This window comes from Myotis myotis, unplaced genomic scaffold, assembly GCF_014108235.1.
Source record: "Myotis myotis isolate mMyoMyo1 unplaced genomic scaffold, mMyoMyo1.p scaffold_m19_p_14, whole genome shotgun sequence".
In the NCBI taxonomy this organism is placed as follows: domain Eukaryota; kingdom Metazoa; phylum Chordata; class Mammalia; order Chiroptera; family Vespertilionidae; genus Myotis; species Myotis myotis.
In genome coordinates, this window is record NW_023416318.1 from 17,258,747 (window position 1) to 17,283,953 (window position 25,207).

Sequence of the window (25,207 nt, forward strand, 5' to 3'; positions counted from 1 at the left end):
TCCCCACGTCACACCATGCTGTCACCCTTTAGGACAGCACCATTTTACTCTTTAAGAAGTAGATTCATTCTGTTTTGGTTTGAATAAAAATTTCATTTTTTAAAAAAAAAAAGTAGTTTGCTCACGTGCAGGTTGTCTGTGTTTGGGTGATTTTGGACAAAACTCAGAAGTCTCCTGTAAATGCCTTAAGTGTGAATGAAGTGTTGTAGGAAAATCTTGCCATTATTTTCTAAAATGTTTTAGCTGATCTTAAAATTCCCATGTTAACATTTAGAGAATTTGTGTATAACGCTATGATAAAACTCATGTTTTAATGCAGAGAATCATTTGCTGTTTGAGTTTTTAAAAAAGTAATCTTTCCCTAAAAAAATTTTTAACTTTTTTGAGTTCCGTGGAATTGTAAATTTTTTTTGTTTATTTTAAAATTGTATTATATTTACTTTTTTTGTTGTTGTTGGAGGGCAGTATGAGCTAGTTTACTTTCCTGGATCCCAGTGTTTTAAACTAAAAGATAATGTAAAATGTATACCAGAGCCTGCTATTAAAGAACTTACCCACAATATAGGTACTTGCTAGATGAGGGTACAGAGGTCCCAAGTGGTTGAGCAGGAAACCCACCTGGGACTTAAGGGGCCTGCGACCAGGAGCCTCTAGTTCCCCAGACCCTCGGGGTGGGTAAATTAGGATTTCTGCTGTTAATAAAAATTAGAGCAAATGGTTTTAAATTTTCAAGGAAAAAAAAATGATTGTTCCTCACTGATCGTGCATATAAACTTCAAGCCTGTCCTGCCCCAGCTCTCCAGGCGCGACCTCAGCGGGGCCTTTCTCCTCCGAGCCGGGTACATTACTCACCTCAAGAGGTTCTTGCTCAGGAAAGTTATATTGACACGGGAGAGTTGCCAAAGAGCCATTAAAACAAAATCTGTCCTAGACACAACTTCTAAAATGGCCTTTTCAGGTGCTCAAGCTAAGATTTACTTCAGCGGACGGTTCATTGTCCAGGTCAAAAGCTACCCCGTGTTATGGTTTGGGGTTGCACATTAGCAGAAGAACCCTAATGCCTTTATCTTCCTTGTGCCCCAGCTCTGAGTGATCTGCCATCACGGGTATTATATATTTAGTATTCTTGTGGTTTCTGAGTTTAAGTGCTGAATTTAAATGTCGGTAGGAAGAGCATTGTTGCTGTTTTAAACCATAGCTTTGTCCTTTAAGACATTGGAGATAGTAAGTAAATAAAATCAGAAGATTTTTATAAAAAGGTATTTACAAAAGAGAAAAGGATTGAGAACCATAGAAGTAAAAGCCAGTTGGACCGTTCATTTCCTGCGGAGGATGTATGCTTGTTCACCATGCAGGTGATAAAAGCTTAGAGGTTACATTGAAAATTGCATTTGAAACACAGCACTGTAGAGTGAGTGCGTCTCAGGTAACTTTGTAAACTTTGGGAAGGAAACCCAAAAACCAGTGTTCTATAAGGCAATTTCCAGTGGCCATCACCACCCTTCACTCACAGTTTAGGAAGATTTGCCCCTAGAATTGGGATTCTCACCGAGGTGGGGCCGCCAGAAGCTCTGGCTCACCTCGGAGGCCTGCATGGATTTGGGAGCTGGAGGTCCTTGCTCCCAGGCTGCAGAGATGTCAGAGGGCCCCTAATCGCCTCTGGTATTTCCTCAACAGCCTCTTAAGCAGTGGTTCTCAACCTTCTGGCCCTTTAAATACAGTTCCCCATGTTGTGACCCAACCATAGATTATTTTCGTTGCTACTTCATAACTGTAATGTTGCTACTGTTATGAATCGTAATGTAAATATCTGATGTGCAGGATGGTCTTAGGCGACCCTGTGAAAGGGTCTTTCGACCGCCAAAGGGGTCGCGACCCACAGGTTGAGAACCGCTGCTTAAGCCTCCTTAAAGCTTGCAAGTTTCCATTTGGCTCAGTGGATAGAGCGTTGGCCTGCGGACTGAAGGGTCCCGGGTTCGATTCCGGCCAAGGGCACATGCCTGGGTTGTAGGCTCGATCCACCCCCAGTAGGGGACGTGCCGGAGGCAGACAGCCAATCAGTGATTCTCTCTCATTATTGATGTTTCTGTCTCTCTGTCTCTCTCCCTTCCTCTCTGAAATCAATAATAATAATAATAATATATATATATATATTAAAAAAAAAAAGCTTACAAGTTTCACTTCCACTCTCAGCCTTCGGTCCTTTGTGTCTTCGCTTCATTTCCTTTCTTTGGCCCTTAAGGGTTGCAGGACTCAGCAGCAAAGACAGGGGGGCCTGAGTGGTGAGTAGCACACTGCCCAGTACCCTCGACTTGGGACAGCCCCAAAGAGCATCCATTCCCAAAGACATGTGTGTACAGGGCGGTGTCTTGGCCCCACGTGGGAGAGAATGTGCCGGAATACTCAGCACACCGGCACTCTGGCTCCTATGGCCTGTAGGTGTAAGGCAGCACCTGGGAGATTAGAAAATGTGTCTGTTTACAGTGCATTGTAATTGAAAGGAAAGTATTAGAGGCACATCGCGTGCTGAATCAGCACTGGATGTTAAGCAAGGCCTGGCCATTAGTTTAGAATCATAGAATCACTCGCTTATAAAAATAGGAGTTAGCAGTAGTTATTCTAACAGAATATTTTTGTGTCAAAATTTCAATAGGAAAATAAAAATACCAGAGGCCACGTCTAAAGAACGTTCACTTGCTAGGCTGGGTTCTAAGGAATGATTTATAAATTATTACATTTAATAATCATGCCTGTTTCAAGCACCCGTCGTGTTGGCAGTGCCTTTCACAATAATGGAGGAAGCGGCCCTTTCTCTGTGCACTAGACAGTGTGTGTGGGTGAGGAGGTCTATTTATAGGCTCCAGGGTAGCTAGGTAGCATCAACAACAAAGATGCGGGAATTAAGTGTGGCATGCGAGGATGCGCATGGGCATGCCCCATACTTCCCCCTCTGGGTGAGGGTAGATTTTGGACCCCGAAGGCTCCAGTGACCTTGCAGTGCTACAGAATTTAGTGGTTTATGGTGCAGGGCTGAAGTGGAGATTCCTAAAACATTTTCACAGATTCTGAGCCCAGCACATAATAAAGAAACCTACTCATACCCCCTCTGGGGCTCCTACAATATAAGCAGGACCCCTGACTTTCAGCCTAATCGACTCCTGGGTGAAGCTTACATCCCTAGCCATTGCAAGGCAAACAGCCCCAACCACCACCACCTTTTGGATACTAGGTTATATAGTGGGATTCCATTTCTAGAAACTCGTTACCATTTTTAAAAAATGCCTAAATTATGAAGATAAAACATAAAAGCTCTGTTGTAATCCTCTGGGAGAATGACTTTGCATGGGCAAGATGAACTGCAGCATCTCAGAAAAGCAGGGACACGATGGAGATTGGACTGCCGAGCCTGCTTTCCTCTCTCCGTAGATCTGGTCACTACCTGAGCGCCTTGGCACCGGGAGGTCAGAGCCACGGTTTTTCCCCTCCCAGATACTGGGTAGGGCAGTTTCCAAGCCAACTTTCTTCCTGTGTACTGCATGGCTGATTTCACAGATGTTACGTTACTGTGGGGAAGCCTTTTTCTTACATGATCTTGGCCCACTTTTGAGCTTCCCCAACTCTGATATTAGGCAAACCAGTTCTCTTTATGAAGCAAATTGACATTCAGAAAATGTCTCTGCTTCTTAGTGCCTGCTCATCAGCGCCCTAGAGAGCTGGTCCTCTGCAGAAGCGGGCTTCTCCTGCCACCGTTCTCTGTAATGCCTCAGCCAGTACAAGGCCCCCACACATTTTAGTAGACATTAGCAGAGAGAACACAGTCTACCTTTAGTGGCTCACACAGAGCTGAAAAGCACGTTCCCACCATGCACGAAACTATATAAAAGCCCAGCGACCAAACAGCGGAATGACTGATCATTATGACATGCACTGCGGCGGCCAGCTGGCCCGATCTGGCCCTGATCAGCCCCTGCAACCTCCTGCGGCCCCTCCCCCTGGCCGGCCCAGCCCCCAATAGGGCCCCCCCACCCCGATCGGGCATGGGGACACTGGCCAACCGCCAATAGGCCTTGATCGCTGGCCAGGCCGAGGGACCCCACCCCTACATGAATTCATGCACCGGGCCTCTAGTATTATGTATAACTTTCCTTGCCTATAAACTTCAGAGTATATAAATTTCTAAAACCGGGGCAGTCAACTTAAAAAAAAAAATAAGTAGTTGATGCTTAATAGTAAAATCACCACTCACAGAACCACCACTTGCTTAAATAGAATATGACCAATATCTTTGGTTTCTCAACACACTTGATTCTGCTGAAATGTTTGTTGATTCTTTTTTTAAGATGGCTAGACATATATATTTCATATACCCACATACTTTATACACATAATATTTTATATATACACTAGAGGCCCAGTGCATGACATTCGTGCACGGAGTTGGGGGATGGGGCTCATTCAGCCAGGCCTGTGCCCTCTCGCAGTCCAGGACCCCTCACTCCTTACAGCCCACCGGCAGCAGAGGCAGGAGAGGCTCCCGCCACCGCTGCTGCGCTTGCCAGCCATGAGCCTGGCTTCTGGTTGAGCGGCGTTCCCCCTGTGGGAGCGCACTGACCACCAGGGGGCAGCTCTTGCATTGAGCGTCTGTCCCCTGGTGGTCAGAGAGCGTCATAGCGACCGGTTGTTCCACCAGTCAATTTGCATATTAGGATTTTTATTATATAGTATATATGATTCGATGAAATCAAAGAGCCTTTAGAAATCTATAGGCATAGGAAGATGGGGTAGGCAGGGTGTGAGCACAGTAAACTGTGCACCTGGCTCCCCTGGAGGACTTGGGGTTCTTGTGACTCAGTGGGCAGCTGGGGGTTGTGCTGAGGGGAGGAGGGAGCCCAGATCTTAGCTAATCCTTCTCAAGGTCTGGTGAAGTGGGGAAGGGTAGAAAAAGAGGGCTGGGAGGAAATTAATGTAATGTTTAGCATCATGTGGAGATAAAGATGCCTGGTAATCAGATAAGGGCTGGCTGAGGAGGGGTCAGGGAAGTATTTATGGGGGATGTAAAAGTTCTAGCCTCCATCCCTGAACCGGGGAGGGGAGGGGCAGAGGACTGCTCACAGATGGCAGCTGGAATGATTTTTCTCTACAGGTGTGCCTGAGATGTGGGCTGCAGCCTGGCCTTTAGGATTCTGACTTGCACTAATAATTGCCCCGGGTTCGTTTTGGATTTTCTCCTGTTGTTAAGGGCCTGACAGCCTCCCTGCCACTCCACTCTCCTGCAGCTGAAAAAGGCAGTCAGTGGCCAGGGACCTGTTTTAATCATCAAAGTCAGCCTTTCAGCAAAAATAATCATGATGGCTACAACTTCTGTGTCAGATACTTGACCTCTATCACTGCTTTTAACCCTCTAGACTTCCCAGCAGGACAGACCCATTTCTTCTCTCTCTCTCTCTCTCCCCTTCTCTCCGCCCCCCCCCCCCCCTCTCTCTCTCTCTCCAAATAAGGGAACTGAAGCTCAAAAAGAGGCTCCTTCAGCTACTGAGGGCTGACCTGTCTGGCTCTCAACATCATTTACAGACAGTTGCCTCCGCACCATTTCCTACAATTCCTTTGTTTACTTCTGTAATGTGGCCTGTACAGGGCCTGCTTTTAATCTAGGGAGACCTTAGAACATTAAGGCCTGAGATCCAAACCTTGCCTTGCCACTGTAGAATGAGTACTCCCCCCCACCCCCCGCCCCCAAAAAAATTAGCTTTGAAATTGTTCTTTCTGCTTTAGGATAGCACCCACCTCTTTTGTATGTTGAGCAATCACAGAACAAGACCTGTTTTTACAAATAAAGTCACACATGGCAACACAAAACTTTTTCCTTAAAGAAACCACATCTAAATGGCAGAGCCCCAGTCCAATTTGTAAGAATCAATTTTACTCAGAATGCATCTAAAGCAGTGGTTCCCAGCGTGGAGCCCATGCCCCACAGGGGGGCAATTTGATTTTTAAGGGGGGCAATTTGAGAATGAGTTATTAACGGAATCTTTTATGCCTAATATTCAAAGTGTCCCCTCTAGAGTTCGACCAACTGGGAGTTTGATAGCTCGCTGTGGCATGCTCTGACCACCAGCGGGCGGCGCGGAATGAAGGGAGGCCCTGGCTGGCAGCCGCTAGGAACCCTATCCATGCACGAATTTCGTGCACTGGGCCTCTAGTATAAATATATGTTGTGACATATTTATGCATTTCAGTTCTCTGTAATACGTTGTGAAAATTTATTTGCCATTTTTTCATATCACTTCATATTATTATTTTTTTAACGATTTCTTAGTGATTTCTTCCTCAGTACTTCAACTGTCCTTTCGTTCTTTTGTTTTCCTTTCATGGATGCCATGTTGTTTGGAAGCTTGTTTAGACTAAGTTAATGGTCTTTAGGCTTCCTCCACGTGAATAGGGGCTCACTTTTTGAGGAATAAGAATTATATGGCACGGAGGGGGCATCAGGATTTTAGTGATGCCTTGGTGGGGCGTGGCCAAAAAAAGGTTGGGAACCACTGATCTAAAGAACATGGTATTGTTTGGATGGTGGGAGTCAAACACCATTTGCACGGACGTTGATTCTACGGGGCAGTTTAGCTCAAATTCAGACACGAGGGCTCCGTTCAATTGGTATCTGGACACACGCCTAGAACATCACCAGGTCCTGAATCAGTTACACTAGTTTGGCTGTTGAAACTTTCAGAAGCATATTTGTTGTTGTTATTTTTAACAAAAATAACATTATTTTGTAAAATTTCTGAGGCTCACTAGCAGCATGTTCCTTGTACACGTTAGAACACTAACCTACCTTTGCCCTTCCTGCTCCCCTCCTTCCCCCAGCCACCCCCACATCTGGTTTAAACATGTTGTTTAATTCTTTCCAGAAGGAGGGGAGGGAAGGTGGGAAGGGAATTTTCCTCCCTATACCTTCTGGTAGGAGAGTTCACTGTCGTGTCTGTTCTGGGTGGGGGGAGATGCCTGAGTAACGTAAATACACCACGGCTAGGAAGCAGCTGGCACACAGCCATGCAGCTGGATTACCCAGACAGCCTTCACAGCTTTCAGTGCAGCACTTTATCCCCCACCTCGTTTTAAACAGCCAGATGCCTCGGTTAATGCTGGCTGTCGGAGTTGTTACCAGAGAAGACAGGGGAGTGGGGGGTGGACTTCTGTCCTCCTAGCCCCATCACACGCAGCCCCTCACAGAGAAGACGTCCGCCCTCAGGAAGGGGCGTGAGATGAATCAAGGCAGGAAGGAGGATGCTGCCGACCCAAAAGCAAAGGCCCAAATTAGCGCCTGTGGCCGGGACGCCAAGGGGTGGGGCATTTTTAAAAATCTCTAATAAATGAATACTTTTTGGAAATAAGTTTATGACACGAGCATAAGTAATACAAACTTCCTTTTTCATACTTAATCCACTCGAAAGGAGACCAGTACACAGCTGCAACACCGAAACAGTGAAAGCATGTTTCAGTAAGAGGTGTGTGGAGTTTCAGTTATTCACCTTGGCCTTTCCCGTCAGGATGAACCCACTGCACTTACCGGAGAGTTGAAAAGCTGAGTTTCATACCACACCTTTTACACATCCTGGGACCCCTTCCTTTTTCTAGAGAAGATGAGGTATTGGAGGAAAAAAAGATATTCTCAAGATGTTTGTATGCAACTAATCTAAACAAATGTAAAAAAATGTTCTTAATCTCTATGATCTAAAGGAATATGCATGTGGGATCCTAAAATAGATTAATGATGTGATTTTTTAAAATTCAGTTTGTTTATTTATTTATAAATACCTTTTTATTGATTTCAGAGAGGAAGGGAGGAGAGATAGAAACATAAATGATGAGAGAGCATCATTGACTGGCTGCCTCCTGCACGCCCCCCACTGGGGACCAAGCCCACAACCTGGGCAGAATCTAACCCGGGGACTCTTCAGTCCACAGGCCGACGCTCTATCCACTGAGCCAAACCGGCCAGGGCCAGTTTTCCTGTTTAATGAAGAGGAAATCTTTACCTGATCCCAGTTAAACTATTATGGCTCATAAGCAAAAGGGTATTGAACACTTCATGTCTTCTCAGGAATTCTGTTAGCTACAAATTATTTTTTTAAACCTGTTGATAAATATTGTGTATTTAACCCAATCACTGTATCACCTACTACATGTAAGACACCGTTCTAGGCTCTAGGGATATAGAGCCTAGAACAAAAGGGGCAAAGTCCCTGCTCTCATGGGGAGTTTACATTCTAGTTGGGGAAGGTGGACAAACAAATAGGCCCGGGGTTGACTTAGCAGCATGTAAAAAGACAAAGCAGGGTGAGAAGATTGAAGAGGAGTTCACGGTACTGTATATAAAATGGACAGAGAAGTCTTCTATGATGAAATTAACCTTGGGAATGAACCTAGTTTGTGTGGGGAGAAGAGTGAAATGGCGTTTTAAGCATGTGCAAAGGCCCTGAGGTAGGAATGTGCTTCATGTGGAGGGCCCTCAAGGACAGTGGAACTAATGTGGAATGAGCAAGGAGGAGAGTGGTAGATAAGTGCTAGATTTTTTACGTTTACTCAGAGTAATAATAAAGAAATGTTGCAGGGTTGGTTTGAGTCGAGTGTCATACTCTGAGTCACCTGTCTATTTTCTTAGAAAGTTGGGCATGTGTGGAAGTAAGGAGGCCAGTTAGGGGGCTACTGCAATAGTCTGAGAGGTGGTGACAGCTGGGCTCAGGGCAGAGTTGAGGGAGGTAGTAAAATGTGGGTTCTGGATATGTGTCAAAGGGAGAACCTCCTGGATAGGAAGGTGTTGGGAATCACGATTTCAACCTGCTGATTGATGTGCCTACTAGATACCCGAGCAGAGAAATCATAGGCGGTTGGTTTTACTGTTCTGAAGCTTAGAGAAGAGGTCTGGACAGAAACCTGAATTTGGCCACTGTTGGCTCATGGACAGAACTGACGTTGCAGCTGTTGACCCTGGCTTGGACCGTGGACGGTTTAGCCAGTTATCAAAGGAGAGGCAGAGAGTCCGGGTCCAGAGTCGTCGGCGTGCTGGTGGGCATAGGTGCAGGGCCTTTTCTGATGGTGTCTATTTTCTCACTGAAATTAAAGCGAGCTCATCCATCATCTGAGAGGGAGGTGGTAGGAGGACACGTGCAGTGAGCTTGGGGACAGACTTGGGGAATGTAGCAGATGCTGGGTGGCTCTTTAGGACCCATGGAGGTTAGTGCTTATGACTTTCACCCTAGAACTATAAGTTAAACAGAGTGGGGGGTTTTCCTCTAACCATATTCAGCAGCCTGGGTGGGAGCATGGAGTTGAGTAGATGGTGGGATTTCCCCTGAGTTGGGGTTTCGCCAGGCAATTACAATGAAGAGAGAAGAAATGCGTTAAGGTTTTATGCAAAAGAGTTGGGTAGAGAATCAAGTAAGAGCATAAGGGGGTGGGAAGTGGGGTTGGGGGGTCATAACACTAGATTGTGGCCCCAGTGGGTGCAGTTACTGAAGTTGAGGGAGCGAGGGAGGGAGCTTGCAAATTCGGGAGGTGGTGGCTGGAGGGCAGGATGGTTAGAATTGAGGTCATGGAAGTTGTACAGCTATTGTTGAAGGTTAAGGCTGTGACTCGGCATGGGTGGGAGAGGTTGGGTGGGAGACCAGGTCACAGGAGCAGAAGATTTCCAGAAACTGAGGGGCCAAGAAATCGGAAGGATCCTTTGGGTGAATAATGAAATTAGAAAGAATCATGACGGGGATCATGGTGGGGAGATGGAGGGACAATGAGTGTTTTCAAGGAATGCGGGGGAGTGACCCCGAGGTCTGAAGATTGAAGAGGGGTAGTGGGGACATGGTCAGACTCGGGAGCTTCAGAGGAGCTGGGGAGAGGGCCACTGGCCTGCAGCAGAGGTGAGAAAGCAGCCCAGTGTGTGCGGGGCCTGAGGCTCAGCCCAGAGCACCTGTGCCTTGAGGTTAAGAAAGTGAAAGGATCTTACATGAGGTACCCAGAGTAGAATAGTGGCTGCCAGGGGCTGGGGAGAAGAGAGAACGGGGAGTTAGTGAGTATGGATTTTTAGTCTGGGGAGATGAAAGAAGTTCTGGAGGTGGGTGATGGGGATGATTGCAGAACAATGTGAATGTGCTTAATTCAATGCCATGGAATTGGACACTTAAAATGGTAAATTTTACTTTATGTATATTTTACCACCAAAAAAAAGTCTGAGGAAGGGGGGTAAGAAGGTAAGGGGTGGGGTGTCAGACCTTGATTCTGATGGGCACAGGGGGAAGGGAGCTGGGTCACAGTAGAGGGTAAGCTCTCTAGGGAACCAGGGAATCTAGGTGGCTTTGTCTTTGGGTGAGTAAGGTGATCAGGGACGTGGGGCAGAGGGACTGTCCAAATGGTCTCCAGCAGCTTGCAGACTGCGTGGCCAGGCTCAGCGCCGGGCCCGGAAGGCGGAGGGAGGGGGTTCTGTGTTACTCTGCATCTTCGTTCCCTGGAATCTGGCACAGTGCCTGGCGTACAGAAGACGGGGATATATGTTTGAATGAGTAAAAAATGAATTCTTTCCAAAGAAAGAGAGCAGCAAGTGAGATTTAATGGCCTTGCTGAAAATCCAAATAAATTTCCCGCAAAGTGACAGAAGAATGAAAAGAAGCTAGAGTTGGTCTCTGGAGAAGAAAGAGGATGTTTGGCAACTGTGCAAAAGAACTTAATGTGAAATTGAAATTTAGACTGGAAAAATAGAATCAAGAGGTTACACACGTGTAAAGGGCACTTAAATTGAAATATTTCCCACCTATATGTGATTGTATAGTGAATTTGTGATTTGGAAAAGGATTTTCCTATTGTTATGCTAAATCAGAGGATTATTAGTTTTATAAAATGTTAAACCTTGGCATTATAAACTAAGTTTTAATGGTTGAAACCATAATATCCTTTTAAGTTAATAGATTTGTCTTTCCTAACGTATGATTCCAAACTATAGAGATCACCTTATTTGTGTGGGTTTGTTTTTTTTTAATGTTTTTATTGATTTTTTTTTTTTAAGAGAGAGAAGAAGGTAGAGGGAGAGAGAGATAGAAACATCAATGATGAGAGAGAATCATTGATTGGCTGCCTCCTGCACACCCACTTCTGGAGATCAAGCCGGAAACCTAGGCATGTGCCCTGACCTGGAATTGAACCCCAATCTCTTGGTTCCTCGGTTGACACTCAACCACTGAGCCACACCAGCCGGGCCAGCTCATTTGTTTTATCATTAATATTTACCACCCAGAAATTGGACATACATCTTAAAAAACAAATATTTTTAGTTTCTGGGCATCTTTTTTTAAAATGTACGTTTATATTGAGTTAATTAAAGTTTTGGTTTTTCTCTGAAGGTTGAGATGGCTGCCTTTGAAGGTTGCTGCCAGGCGTAGGTTTCCCGTCGATGAGTCCAGCAAATGCTGGCATCTTGCTTTGTGAAACGTGTCCTGCAACTGCCAGACCATTGTCATGCCCCATTCTTCTTGTTGTCGTTTTAGTGACAGCTATATTGTGCGTGTCAAGGCTGTGGTTATGACCAGAGATGACTCCAGCGGGGGATGGTTCCCACAGGAAGGAGGCGGGATCAGTCGCGTGGGGGTCTGTAAGGTCATGCACCCCGAAGGCAATGGACGAAGCGGCTTTCTCATCCATGGTGAACGGCAGAAAGACAAACTGGTAATGGCAGACGGGGGGTGCGGGGGTTAAATCAGCAATGACTGATTTCTTTGCCTTAAATCACAGCCCTCTTCCCGTAGGCTATTTCTTCCCTTCTTTCTCTGACCCCAAACTCTTAGGAAAGCTTCCAAAGTTATAAGTCTGGAGCTGGTGCCAAGTTACAAAAACATAACCCTGGCTTTCCAGCAAAGTCACTTTTACACACACCGTATGACTCGGATGCTCAGAGTAACTCGGATGCTGTCACTGTAACAAGATATTCAAAACAGAAGTGGGTTCTTTATTATGAATCAGATTGTAGTGAGCTGTGAAGTCAGACTTTTTAAAAGTGCAGGGTTGTTTTTTTTTATGGAGCATGCCACCAAGGATTGGTTGGTTGGTGAAAAGGTGGAAAGAAAAGGAGCCACCTAATATTTGGTTACTTCTAAATACATGTTTAGCTAAAAGATAGGGTAGCTTTAATTCCATAAGGTAATGAATAAAGCATGTTTGGAAAAAGAAAGTAACAAAAAGTAGTGGTATCACACTTCCATACTAATTCTACGTGCTTAAAAATATACGCTTTGGAAGTCTCTTTGAGCTCACTTGGCCACCATGAGCAAAGCTCACCCTCCCGAGTTAAAACAATGTATGGACAAGCAGTTATCCTTGAAATTAAATGGTGGCAGACATGTCCAAGGAATATTACGGGGATTTGATCCCTTTATGAATCTTGTGATAGATGAATGTGTGGAGATGGCAACTGGTGGGCAACAGAACAATATTGGGATGGTGGTAATACGAGGAAATAGTACCAGCATGTTATAAGCCTTGGAACGAGTATGAAGAATGGCTATAGTTGCCAGAGAAATCAACTGCTCCCACATGTCCCCTCTCCATAGCACCTGTTTTACTACAATATAAAAATAGAGTCCATTTTCACATTGAACTTTTGTTAAATAAACTTTTGTATTGGTCAAAATATATATATATATATATATATATATATATACATATATATATATATATATATATACATATATATATATATACACATACACACACACACACACGCGTGCGCACGCGCTTTGGAGTGTAATCATGACCTCACAGGGGTGGGCACATGGATAATCCATTCAGTTAGTTGCATGAAAGAACTTGGATGTCCAATTCTATATTATGAAGGGAAATTGAATATCTAAAGCTATTTTAAAAAAATTTTTTTTATTGATTTCAAAGAGGAAGTGAGAAGGAGAGAAAGATAGACACATCAATAATGAGAGAGAATCATTGATCGGCTGCCTCCTACAAGCAGCACCCTGGGGATCAAGTCCACAACCTGGGCATGTGCTCTGACCGGATATCAAACTGTGACCTCCTGGTTCATAGGTCGACGCTCAACCACTGAGCCATGCCAGCCGGGATAACGCTATTTGTAATTGGTGGTGTGAACCTGGAAGAACGCTGCCCCATCTGTACTTAATCATGGAGTATACGCTCAAAAGCCATCAGATGACTCAGAATGTGCCAGATGGTACAGGATCTCAACAGAGAAAGCATGGAGACACTGCAGAGCATGTCAGTGTTACACCTGAAGCCCTTTACTGTGGTGTCTGTTGAGTTGATGAGGTGCTAAGTGTACAGATATAATATTTTACAAACATTTATTGTTTTAAAAGTTATGAAATAAGACAGAACAATTTGTAAATATTATATATGGATTCATAGAAATGCTGCTTTCACACTTGATTCATCTCTAAAAATAAAATAAATGAAAATGTGTCTATTTAAGAAATTTTCTACATGATAGTCAAATAATTAAACATTCTCGTTTATAAGATAGTCACAATAAAGGCAGTATAACCACGCTATCAATATAAAATAACTACCCTTTATATAGCATTGACCCTGTGCTAGCTCTGCAGTTAGGTTGCATCATTGTGTCCTTGTAGCCGGTGCAGTCAGACCTGAAGAAATTAAGATTCGGAAAGACTGCTTGTTCTTGGTGACTCATCTTGGAGTCTGGAACCAGTATTTGCTACTCTGTCACTCTGACCCCAAAACTGAGCCAAAGTCGCATGTGCACAACCACCTTTATTTAGCTCTGACGCAGCTTTTCCTCTTCATGCATATTTTTATTTTTACTAGCCATAATCCGAACTCATGAACAGTTCTGCTCGTCTTTGGTTTTGCCCTAACATTATTATAAGCAACTTTCCATGTTGCTGTTATCAGGTTGATTATTTTTGTTTATTTGACAATCTCCTTAGTGTCAGATATTGAGGTTCTTCCCCCTGGCTCCCTCCCCTAGGATTACCTCTCTGCATCTGTAGATACCTACCTGCATTTTCTACATTTTTATTTCCTTGGAATAACTTAAGGGTCACATTTTTATGACTTTTGATTATTGTACGAAGAGCTGCGACCATTATGAGAATATCCTAAACACAACAAGGATCAGATACTTTACATCTTCACCAATTTGACAGATTATCAGTGGTATCTGATGAGAGCGAATGTTTTTCTGTTTGTTAAACAGTGACAACTAAATTATCTGTTAATGATGTTTGATCTGTTGGGACCTTGCTTTTCTCCTTCCTGTGTATGTATGCCCTCTGGTAGCAGAAGGGTATTAATCTTCATCTGCCACATTTGTTGCCTTTTTATTTTAGTTGGTGTTCTTTTTCTACAAAAATTTTGAAAGAAAAGTTTTCCCCCTTTTACCCTTTTTATTGTTACTACTTTTGTGTTAACAGATTATCTTACCTGAATGGTTATATTATTTTAGATGTTTTTTTCCCCTGGTATTTCTATGGTTTGTCATAGAATATGTCAATCTAAAATGGCCTTTAGCTTGTCTCATTCAACGCCTTCATTTTATAAATACATTTATAAACTTGTATCTTACCACTGACATACATAATAAACCTTTGCGGTTTTGTTCAGGGCCCTTATGTAAATCACCTCAGTTAAATCCCTGCAGCATGCTGTAGGGAGCAATGCTATTATGTCCACATTGTGGGAGCTCGGTGCTCTAAGAAGTGACGCATTTCCTCTGTCTAGGCCAGGGGTGGGCAAACTTTTTGACTCGAGGGCCACAATGGGTTCTTAAACTGGACCGGAGGGCCGGATCAAAAGCATGGATGGAGTGTTTGTGTGAACTAATATAAATTCAAAGTAAACATCATTACATAAGAGGGTACGGTCTTTTTTTTTTTTTTTTTTTTAGTTTTATTCATTTCAAACGGGCCGGATCCGGCCCGAGGGCCGTAGTTTGCCCACGGCTGGTCTAGGCACACAGCCTCAGCAGAGCCAGCATTGGGAACCATTTCCTTGTGAAGCCAAAACCTGGTGCCTTCTTACTAACTCCGCACAGCAGCAGGGCAGTCCTGCTTGTGGGCCAGCTTCCGTTGTGAAAGGATTGTGTGCCTCACCCTCTCCCCAATCATGTTTCTCCGTTACTCTGTCCCCTTCCTGGCCCTCTGCATTCTGACTCTACGCTTCTGGACTTTTATATCCACTAGTATTTAAATCACACACCCAATTATGCTACTCCATCTTCGCATCCCTCACCTTACCTATGCCACACTCTAGGAAATTCTGGACTTCTATACTCAGTGGTACTTTACTCCCTCCCTCTGCCCCGTCCCACAACACACACACACACCACCACCACCACCACCACCACCACCACCACCACCTTCACACCCCACTCCTCACCCCCCCACCCCCCGGAGATATGGTGACTCCTTTTTTGGCCTCCACGCTTCCATAAGCAGCACTCCCACCTAGTGCAGAGTATGAGTCCCTGTGGAAGGTGGGTTGTTGAAGGAAAACACACACACACACACACACACACACCCCTAAATGGTGGGATTTGGAGGAAAGAGTGGAGATCATTTTTGGAATAGAGTGGATGGATGGTATCAGAATCCCCAGTATTCCAGCTAGGACAGGAAGTGCTTTTTCTGACAGAAACCGTGTTGTCAATGGTTTTTCCAATGTGCAGTTCTAAAATTCAAAACATTGGTTTTTGTTGGTGTTGAATTAATATGTTGAGGCCTGTGAACTCAACTGCTACTGTTTTTATGGCAAGTCTGGGTCCCAGACATCCGTTCACAAGGTGTTTGGGATCATTTTCTGTAAGTTGGAGACAGTCAAGTTTTCCTGAGCAATTATATGTAAATTGAAAATTTCTGGGTTCAATCTTATTTGAGATGGGTTAGAGGAGTTTACTCCTGAAACAAATCCTGTGAGAACCACCTTATGAAAATGAACCACAAAAGCTAAAAGGTTGATCATTCCATTCGTCCCCGCGTGCAGGTGGGAGCGCTCTCGTCTGGTGGGAGCTCCAGCTGGCAGGGCTCTTCGAAAGGCAGTGTGGCAGGACATCGGTTGGTTTTAAAGGGACATACCTTTTTACCTGGCAGTTTTACACCCGAGCCCTGTCCTGTAAAAATAGACTCGCCCGCAAAGATTTGTGGACAACAACAGTTCTCGAGCATTTCTGGTCTCGGGCTCCCTTTGCACTGAAAATTTATCGAGGACCCCAAAAATCTTTTGACGCTGTGAGGTATAGCTGCTAATATTTACCATTTTAGAAATTCAAACTGGAAATTTTTTTAATCTTAAGTGGCAGTTTTAGCATAGGTGGCATTCTTTATGAGAGCTAACTATATAACTGTTTTGCAGAATAAAAAATAGAAGGGTAGTATTATTTTGCTTTTGCAAATCTCTTTAATATCAGGCTAATGGGAAATGGCTGGATTCTGGTGTCGACTCCTGCTTTCAGTCTCTTGCAGTATGTTGTTTTGGTTGAAGAAAATCCAGCCTCACACAGGTTGGTAGTTGGAAAAGGGAGAAGTACTTTAATCTTTTCAGATAATTATAGGTATACTTTTTTGATACTACACCAAAACTTGGCTTGTAGAGTTTTATGAATGTGGACTCTGAAGCCATATCAGTGAATTTTTCATACTCTTACAATAAAATCCACTGGTTTATCTTTCACTCTGATGACATCTTTTACTCACTCTTTCTTGGTTTTGTAACATTCATGCATTGGTCATTTGGAAAATAATGATGTAAGCAGATCTTCCAAATGTTGGTACATTTAACCCAACCGTATCCAAAAATCACAATGTCACCACTAATCTCATTTGAAACGTCTTGCAGTGTTGGGGAGCTGTCCACAATTCTTTCGCTTGAAAGTTCAAATTTTATTATTGGCAACAAATAACTCTAGTTGTTTTCCTGGAAGTGACAGGCTCACTGTGCTCATATTAAAGAAAAGATCTGCCAAATACACACGTTTGAGTAACCGTAGTTCATCTGTCAGTGGTTCTTTCAAGGAAACCCATGAAAAAAGCAGGCAGGTCAACTCACAACTGAAGTAGTTAATTGCGCTAGTGCTTTTCCTTGAGACAGTTGTCGTTCTTCCCTGTGCAGCAGAAGTGAAAAGGCTGTTAGAAATTCTCTTCCCTTTCCCAACCGCATTTGCGCAAAGCCAGGCTTTCTTCATATACTGCAACCCCAGTAACATGACAGCAGACTGGACGCAGAAGCAGAGATGAGAATCCAATTATGTGTACTTCCACTTCATCACACAAAAGATGTCCATTCAAGGGTCAAGCTTCAATAATTTTTAATATATTTTTATTTTCAGATATATTTTTATTGATTTCAGAGAGGAAAGGAGAGGGAGTGAGAGACAGAAGCATCAATGAGAGAGAATCATTGATCGGCTGCCTCCTGCACGCCCCACAATGGAGATCCAGCCCGCAGCCCAGGCATGTGCCCTCACCAGGAATCGAGCCATGATCTTCTGGTTTATAGGTCAATGCTCAACCACTGAGCCACGCCGGCCAGGCTAAAAAGATATTTTGAGTTTTAAGTTAATGCCTAAACTTCATTAGAGGGACTATACTAGTACCTATTGGTAAGATGAAAGCATCTGAACTTTTTCATTTTTGTCATTAAACTTAGATATCTAATGATGTCATTTTTTTTGAAACTTCTGTAAGAAAATGTACAGTTGTAATAATCTTAAACTTGGAAAATGTCAACCAAAGACTAATTTTTTCACCCGAAAAATATGGAGAAACTGGAAGTCTTTGTTTTTACAAAAAGTTTATTTTGAGACCTTGAATTGAGACTGTTAAATTCTAAAATAGATAACATTTGTTAGTTAAAGCCTTGGTTATTTGGATTTCCCCAATTAGGAATGGGGCTGGGCTGACATTTAACCGTCGCACTATTCTTAGGGGGAAACGGCCATAATAAGCATTTTAATCATAAATAAAACTGTATGAAAAGACTGTTGTCTTCTTTCAATACAATGTAATAAAGTTAACTGCTTGGGACTGCTACTTGATATACCAATTTGACTGTTGTTCTCATCTGTCTAGAAGTTAGGGAACATTTAGTAGGCAGCACTTAATTTCTTAGTGTGCTGAGATGTATCCTTGAAACCTGAACTCATTTAAGAATAGTCTCTAATTTGAATTTATACTAATTTAGGCAGGCCTTTACTCTTTCCCTTCTCTTAGTAAGATTTCATTTGGCTCAGTGAAGAGCTTCACCAGAACAAAATCAAAGTTATTATTAACACTTAGCAAAATTATTTTGGTGTACATAGGAATAAATATTGTTGATAAATATTGTTGATATTTTAGAGATTTTTTGTGCATAAAGAAGGGAATTTACATTCACATGATTGCAATGCTGCTTTTATGCTGTATATGTTCACACTGATAATATTAGTGTTATTTCCATTTCAGAGATAAAAAAAAACCAAGTGTCTGAGACAATCTATGCAAAGTTATAGCTTAGTTAAAGGCAGTTCTGAAGCGAAATGGCTAAAAACTTGGAGATTGTTCTAATAATGCAGATAAAGGGTTAATAAAGACCCAGATCAGGGTAGTAGCAACTTGAATGAATTTATATAAAAGATATTGAAGGAAAAATGAAACGGACTTGGTGATTAATAATACAGGGGGCAGAGAAAGCAGAAGAGGCAAAGGTAACCGCGGAGATTTTAAACCAAAGAGAATGAACAAAGAGGGATTGGCATTGCTAGATGTGGGGAAGTTGGAAGAGGAAGCTAGTGGCAGAAATTTCAGAGCAGATTAAGTTAGTTTTTCAACATGTTGGATTTGAGGTCACCAGGAAACACCCATTAGGACAGAGGAGGGACAGTTAAGAGCCACTAATACAAAGGCCCTGGCATGGAATCAGTCACCTGGAACAGAGCAAAGCCCCAAGACCTGGACCCCAGCTTAGTGCCCCCCAATCAGGGAGTGAGGAAGAGGAATGAGATGAAGTGGAATGAGAAGGAGTACCACAGTACAGTGGGATCGCCAAAGGGAAGGGGGTTGGGGGGTGGGGTAGGGGGACAGGTCAATAAAGAGTGGATGGATGGTCCACAGAGGCAAGCAAAGGCCTTTCCAATGAAGAGACTCACAGATACCTGAAGGCAGGAGAGGAGGGTTTTCATTAGTTGCCACCAAAGATGGACAGTTCCCAGTTAGAGTTTTGTAACCAAACACCAGCATGACTGTTTCACAAGTTAACCAGCCTGTGTGTTTCAATCCTTCAGGTGGTATTGGAATGCTATGTAAGAAAGGACTTGGTCTACACCAAAGCCAACCCAACCTTTCATCATTGGAAGGTCGACAATAGGAAGTTTGGACTTACTTTCCAAAGTCCTGCCGATGCTCGAGCCTTTGACAGGGGAGTGAGGAAAGCAATCGAAGACCTTATAGAAGGTATTGAGTTTGTCGCTGCATTCTTAGTGGGACTATGTTACTTTTCTGAGTTATTGTTCATTCTTGTCCACCATCATATATTTGTGGTTTATTAGAAGGAGGGTTGGTGGCCAGGTCAGTCATTAGGAGCCAAAACTTTAGGAACATCCAAGGAAAACAATTACAAAGTGAAAAAACCCGGGGGGGGGGGGGGAAGGAGATGGGTTTCTGAGTAAGAAGTGGTCCCAACTGGTTTTTAGACTTTGCTCTGAAAAGACAAGATCTAGACTTCCATGTGAATGAGTTTCTGATGGAGTTCACCTTTCCCTGACGATTGAAACGGCTTGGTCTATCGGTCATGGCTCAAAAATGGAGAATAGATTCAAATGGGCCCAGAGGGCTCCAGGCCTACCCATTGCCCTTTTGCTGTCAGAGCCCAGGTGTGCAGCTGCCACCGAATATGAAAGGGATCTGTGACTCCCGGAGACCTGGTTTGGTTTAGGCCTTACCCTGTGGTGAGTGATTAGTAGACATTGTGTACATTTGATCCTGGCCTGGAAGGCTCCTAGCCAGTGGTCGGCAAACTGCGGCTCGCGAGCCACATGCGGCTCTTTGGCCCTTGAGTGTGGCTCTTCCACAAAATATCAACTTCTGCGCATGGGCCACAAAGTTTCAATCGCACTGAACGTGCACGCCCGCACGTGGTATTTTGTGGAAGAGCCACACTCAAGGGGCCAAAGAGCCGCATGTGGCTCACGAGCCGCAGTTTGCCGACCACTGTCCTAGGCCATCGATTCTCAGGGGCTTTTCTAGAGTCCACAGATGCAAACACACGACTTCTCCACTGTAACTCATTCAGTTCTCAAACCAGAGGGTCACTGGTACCACAACCATGAAGAAAGAAATACCAAGCAAAAGCCAACCTCAGAATTAATTATAAAAACTAAATAAAAATCAATCAGAAAAGAATGAACAGTGTTTCATCTGTTTAAGAAATAAAAGTGTTCAGAAGTCATTTTCTTCATTATGGATTTGTGGGAAGAGAGAAAAGCAAATCTTCAATGAAAAGCTACTTAACATCAGTAGTAAGATAATTATAGCTGGAACGTGAATCTGTTAACTACAACCACGTGATAGCCAATGAAAACTGGTGTTTACATCATAGGTCTTACCTAAGTAACAAATATTAAAATGTTATCAAACATATCTTTTAAATGTATAGAGAGAAAATAGCTCCTCTATTACTGATAGCAGTTTTCAGTATGTCCATATACTTAATTACTGAATTTATAAACAAAATTGATCACATGTCATGTTTTCTATGTATTCTCTACTTAGCTGTTTTCTATCAAACTTGCCTTAAATATTGATTGATTAGTATAATTAAAATAGTAGAGAAAAACCCTGAAAGATCAATACGAATTGTGCAGAGTTTATTATGGAACTTATTTTTCCTCCAGGGGTTCCTTGCTGGAGATTTAAATATTTCTCTTCCCTTTCTTTTTATATATTTTTATTGATTTCAGAGAGGAAGGGAGAGGGAGAGAGAGCTAGAAACATCAATGATAAGAGAGAATCATTGATAGGCTGCCATCTGCATGCCCCACAATGGAAATTAAACCGTGACCTCCTGGTTCATGGGTCAACGCTCAATCACTGGGCCACGCTGGTCAGGCTCTCTTTCCTTTCTGAGCAATTCTTTTAATTTCTATTTTACATAGTAGCAAAATATTTTCTAAATGCATATTTTTAAAGACTTAACCAAGAAAAAGAGAAGGTAGAAAATAAATTGCTCTTGGTCTATCACTTATGCAAATTTAAATATTTTTCCTTTTGGCCACTAACTGTCAGTTGTTGATCCACACATTACTGGGTACTATTAGTGGGGCAAAGATGGGAATTTCTACTGGTTTGCATACCAGAATGAAGAGATGAAAAGGTAAATAAATTGAACCCTCATTTCATGATGGAATAAACCCGGTTTTCTGACCTGAGCCTAAATGTTGGCCTGCAGAAACAGAAAACTCACTGATACCCTGGTATTGCAAGAGAATACAATATTGCCCTGGTATCAGCTTAGAACAGCAGTTCTCAACCTGTGGGTCATGACCCCTTTGGGGGTTGAATGACCCTTTCACAGGGGTCGCCTAAGACCATTGGAAAACATATATATTATTACATATTGTTTTTGTGATTAATCACTATGCTTTAATTATGTTCAATTTGTAACAATGAAAATACATCCTGCATATCAGATATTTACATGACGATTCCTAACAGTAGCAAAATTACAGTTATGAAGTAGCAACGAAAATAATTTTATGGTTGGGCGTCACCACAACATGAGGAACTGTATTAAAGGGTCGCGGCATTAGGAAGGTTGAGAACCACTGGCTTAGAAGGTGGCTCCCACCATCTGGGTTTTAGACAACAGTGCCTGAATTTCAGAACAGGAGGGGACCACACAAGCTGTTGAGTCAAGCCCCCTCTTTGGTAGATGAAAAGACTAGAAAGCTAAGTCCAGTTTACAGTGAGATGGTGGTGGGTCTAACCTGGGGGTTTTCCATCCCGTGTTTTCCCTACTATACCCTGGTGGGCCTGGGGATCGCTGGCAGAGGCTGGTCTTGACCTTGCACAGCAGAGCTGTGGGCAGGCTCTCACCGCCCCTCCTCTGTGTTGCCTCTCTGTGTGCTTGTTCTCTAGTAGCCAGTGCAGAAGTTCAAGGGGTTAATTGGGAACAACAGTCGGCCAAGTTCATCTAGGGGGCATCCTGGCAAGGGTCAGTTGAAGAATAAATTAAAAGCATTAATTCCCAGATAACATCTCTGTTAGTGAGCTACATACGAAAGGAAGGAGGTGTGGTTTTATTAAAATCTACCTTTTAAACGATTGGACTGGACTTACTCTCTTTGAAAACACTTTTTATTACATTTATTTTTTGTCTTTTTAGGCTCAACCACATCATCTTCCACCATCCACAACGAAGCTGAGCTTGGTGATGACGACGTTTTTACGGTACGTTCTCTGTGTCCTTTGCTCTCCAGGTCAGTGGTGAGTAATCGGGAGAGGTTCTGGTTAAGGGCGTGAGAGACACTTTGCAATTTGGCAGGTGCTCTTGCAGCAGGGATGCCATCGTGGAGATCTCTGTCTTGTCGCAATTTTTCCTGGGCTGGGTTTTGCCTTTGTTGTTCGTGTTGCAGTGGTAGCATCACCACATGACCTGAGAGTGTCAACTCTCCCGGACCTGTCCCAGGTTCTCGCACAGTCTTTCCTCGGATTTAGGATGAACAACCGCCTGGTGTGCCCAGGACTGTCCTAGTTTTAACATTGAAAGTCCCTGGTTTTACGAAACACCTCAATCCCAGGCAAACCAGGACAACTGGTCACCCCACTCAGAGTGGAACACAACCGCCTCCCTGGCAGCGACGGGAACACCAGAAGTAGCCTTGCTGATGAGTAATTAAACTGATCAGAAAGGCCTGAAGGCTGAGTTGAGGTTGGAACTAAGTGTGCGCAGGCAGGAAATGGCTTGGATATTTTGACACAGCTTGAGTTAATGGGATATAACTGGAGATAAAATGATTTCTCAGCTAGCTTCTTCATTTAAGTCCTGGGCTTCTAAAAGGAAATAACAGATAGTTCATTGCACACCTACTGTGTGCCTGGTGCAGTGAAGAGCTCTAGGGCAGCATTTTCACACTCTTGGCCTGGACCTACAGTATGAAATACATTTACGTTGTAACCTAGGGCACACACATCCAGGGACACCTAAAACCAGACTGTACTTCATGCTCTGCATTATGTTTTTTTCCTCTGCTGTTTTGTTTTCTTCTACTTTTGATTATGAAACTTTTCAAGCACATAGGAAAAGTACAGCATGATCCAGTGAGCACTGTATGCTCTACACCGAGATTTGGTAGTTGGGACATTTTGCCCCATTTGCTGTGTCTGTGCATTTGTGTGTATTTAGAGATGTGCACTCCCCCTCCTCCCCTCCCCCCCCCCCCCACACGTATATTTTTGCTGGTTGGTTAAAAATAAGTCACCTGGAATTACTTCAGCATCCACCTCCTAAAAATAAGGTGGTATTCTACACAAGCACAACACCATTCCTATACCTAAGAAAATTCATAGGAATCTCCTGTCGGATAATAGTTCCCCAGTTGTCCCAAGAATATCTTTTACAAGCAATTTTTTATTTCCTATTTTAAAATATTGGTTGCACGCCTTTCAACGTGCTTTCCAATAGACTCCTCACAGCTAGTGATTTCGAAAAACTGCTTTGGGAATCCAGAGGTGTGTGTAAAGCGAGGCTACAGCCCTGGTTCAGGGAGCAGGGTGGTTTGAACAGAGATAAGCTTGGCTCTGACAGGCTTAGACTGGCACAGACTGGAGCCCTCTGAACCAGGGGCTTTACGGTAGGGGAGGTCAGAGAAGACCACTAGTGGGGAGGCCCGCCTGGACCGCGGCGGCATTTGAACAGGGCTCGGGAAGGGGCTTCAAGGCTGGGAGCACAGGGGCGAAGGCGGATGCCGGGATGTGCATGGTGAGCGGCCTGCGGGTCCCAGCCTGACGTGCGTGGGGGTGTCAGGAAATGAGCTCAGTTGTCCTTCCCTGGAGCGGCTGGTGTGATGTGGCTCTGAGCAGGCTTCCTATAGTGCTCCGAGCAGATCTTCTCAGCAGTTGGCATGTTGCTTACATCTGTTCCTTTGTCACATTTGGGGAGACAAACAACAGCAGGAGGGTTAAAAGGTGGCTTCCTGTGCTCCAGAGCAGAACTGTCACCCGCAGCTGCTTCCCAGCTACCTGCCAGAATGATTTATAGAATCGGGAGAGGGCAGCGGGAGCCGGGTGATGGAAGCCAGCGTCCTCCTGGTTTTGCCCTTTCATCCACGGGGCATCAACATGCCGCTGTAGGGTGTCGCCGAGTGCCTGGAAGGAAGTGTAGGAACAGCCCTGCTGCTCCCAGACCCTTGGAACTCACGGGAGAAGGAGCCCCACTTACTCGCATTCCGTGTAGCCCTGATGTCTAGGACCAGTGGCCTTCGTGCCATTCGTTTACAAAGAAGGGACTGTTAACAATAGTACCTCCCTTCTCAAGACAGCCCCAGTCATTAGGTCACTGACGGTTAGAAACATCCTGTGTAATGACAGGAGGGTCATCGAGGCTTACCCACCAGGTTTCCCATGTGTCTGCTCGCTCTCGGAATCAATTTTAAAATCTTCTTTTTAAAGAACACCTTTTATGGGTAAGACAAGCGTTTAGAACTCAGAACTCATTTATCAGTGAAAGAGTGTAACTTACCGCCTGCGATGGGATTGGGAGAGTTTCCTGCGAGAACAGCATGTGTGTAGGAACACCTGTAGAGGTGTCACTGGAGGAACCACGAGCGTATCCTCTGTTTCTGCTGGTGGAGCCAGGGGGTCCCTGTTTCGGGGGTTGCTTGGGGTTAGTCTATTGATGCACATTCTGCATTAGGGAATGAAGTGGAGGTGGAGGAAGGGGCAGCCCAATTCCTTGAGGGGTAGCTGTCCGGCCTGGGTGCTCACCAACCATGGGCTGTCCCTGCTCACACTTCCCAGCCCTGATGGTTAACCCCCAAGCAGCCTCTCCGCCTGACTTCTCAGGATGGTACAGCCATGTTGCAGTTTCTCAGTTAAATTCGTGCCCTTTTTAGTGTGTGCACGCATGTACACACGTATGCACACCTGCCCTGCCTGTGCACCTGTGGCCAACACTGTGGCCTCCACAGTCTTCCCAAGGCTCCCCTGTC

General features: G+C 44.0%; 2 protein-coding genes across 4 annotated transcripts in view; both read left to right on the forward strand.

Annotated features, from left to right (window-relative positions):
* The window catches only part of SPRED2 (sprouty related EVH1 domain containing 2), a 116,083-nt gene that overhangs the window by 73,510 nt on the left and 17,366 nt on the right, over positions 1-25,207 (forward strand). For all 3 annotated transcript variants that reach the window (XM_036334322.1, XM_036334323.1, XM_036334324.1), the window contains 3 exons: positions 11,532-11,709; positions 19,286-19,454; positions 22,384-22,448. In XM_036334322.1, coding sequence (XP_036190215.1) covers positions 11,532-11,709; positions 19,286-19,454; positions 22,384-22,448 — 412 coding nt within the window. The remainder of the gene's footprint in view (positions 1-11,531; positions 11,710-19,285; positions 19,455-22,383; positions 22,449-25,207) is intronic.
* LOC118668931 (small nuclear ribonucleoprotein G-like) lies at positions 12,289-12,642 on the forward strand. Its single transcript, XM_036334325.1, has one exon. The coding sequence runs from the start codon at positions 12,304-12,306 to the stop codon at positions 12,514-12,516; it is 213 nt and encodes a 70-aa protein (XP_036190218.1). The 5' UTR covers positions 12,289-12,303; the 3' UTR covers positions 12,517-12,642.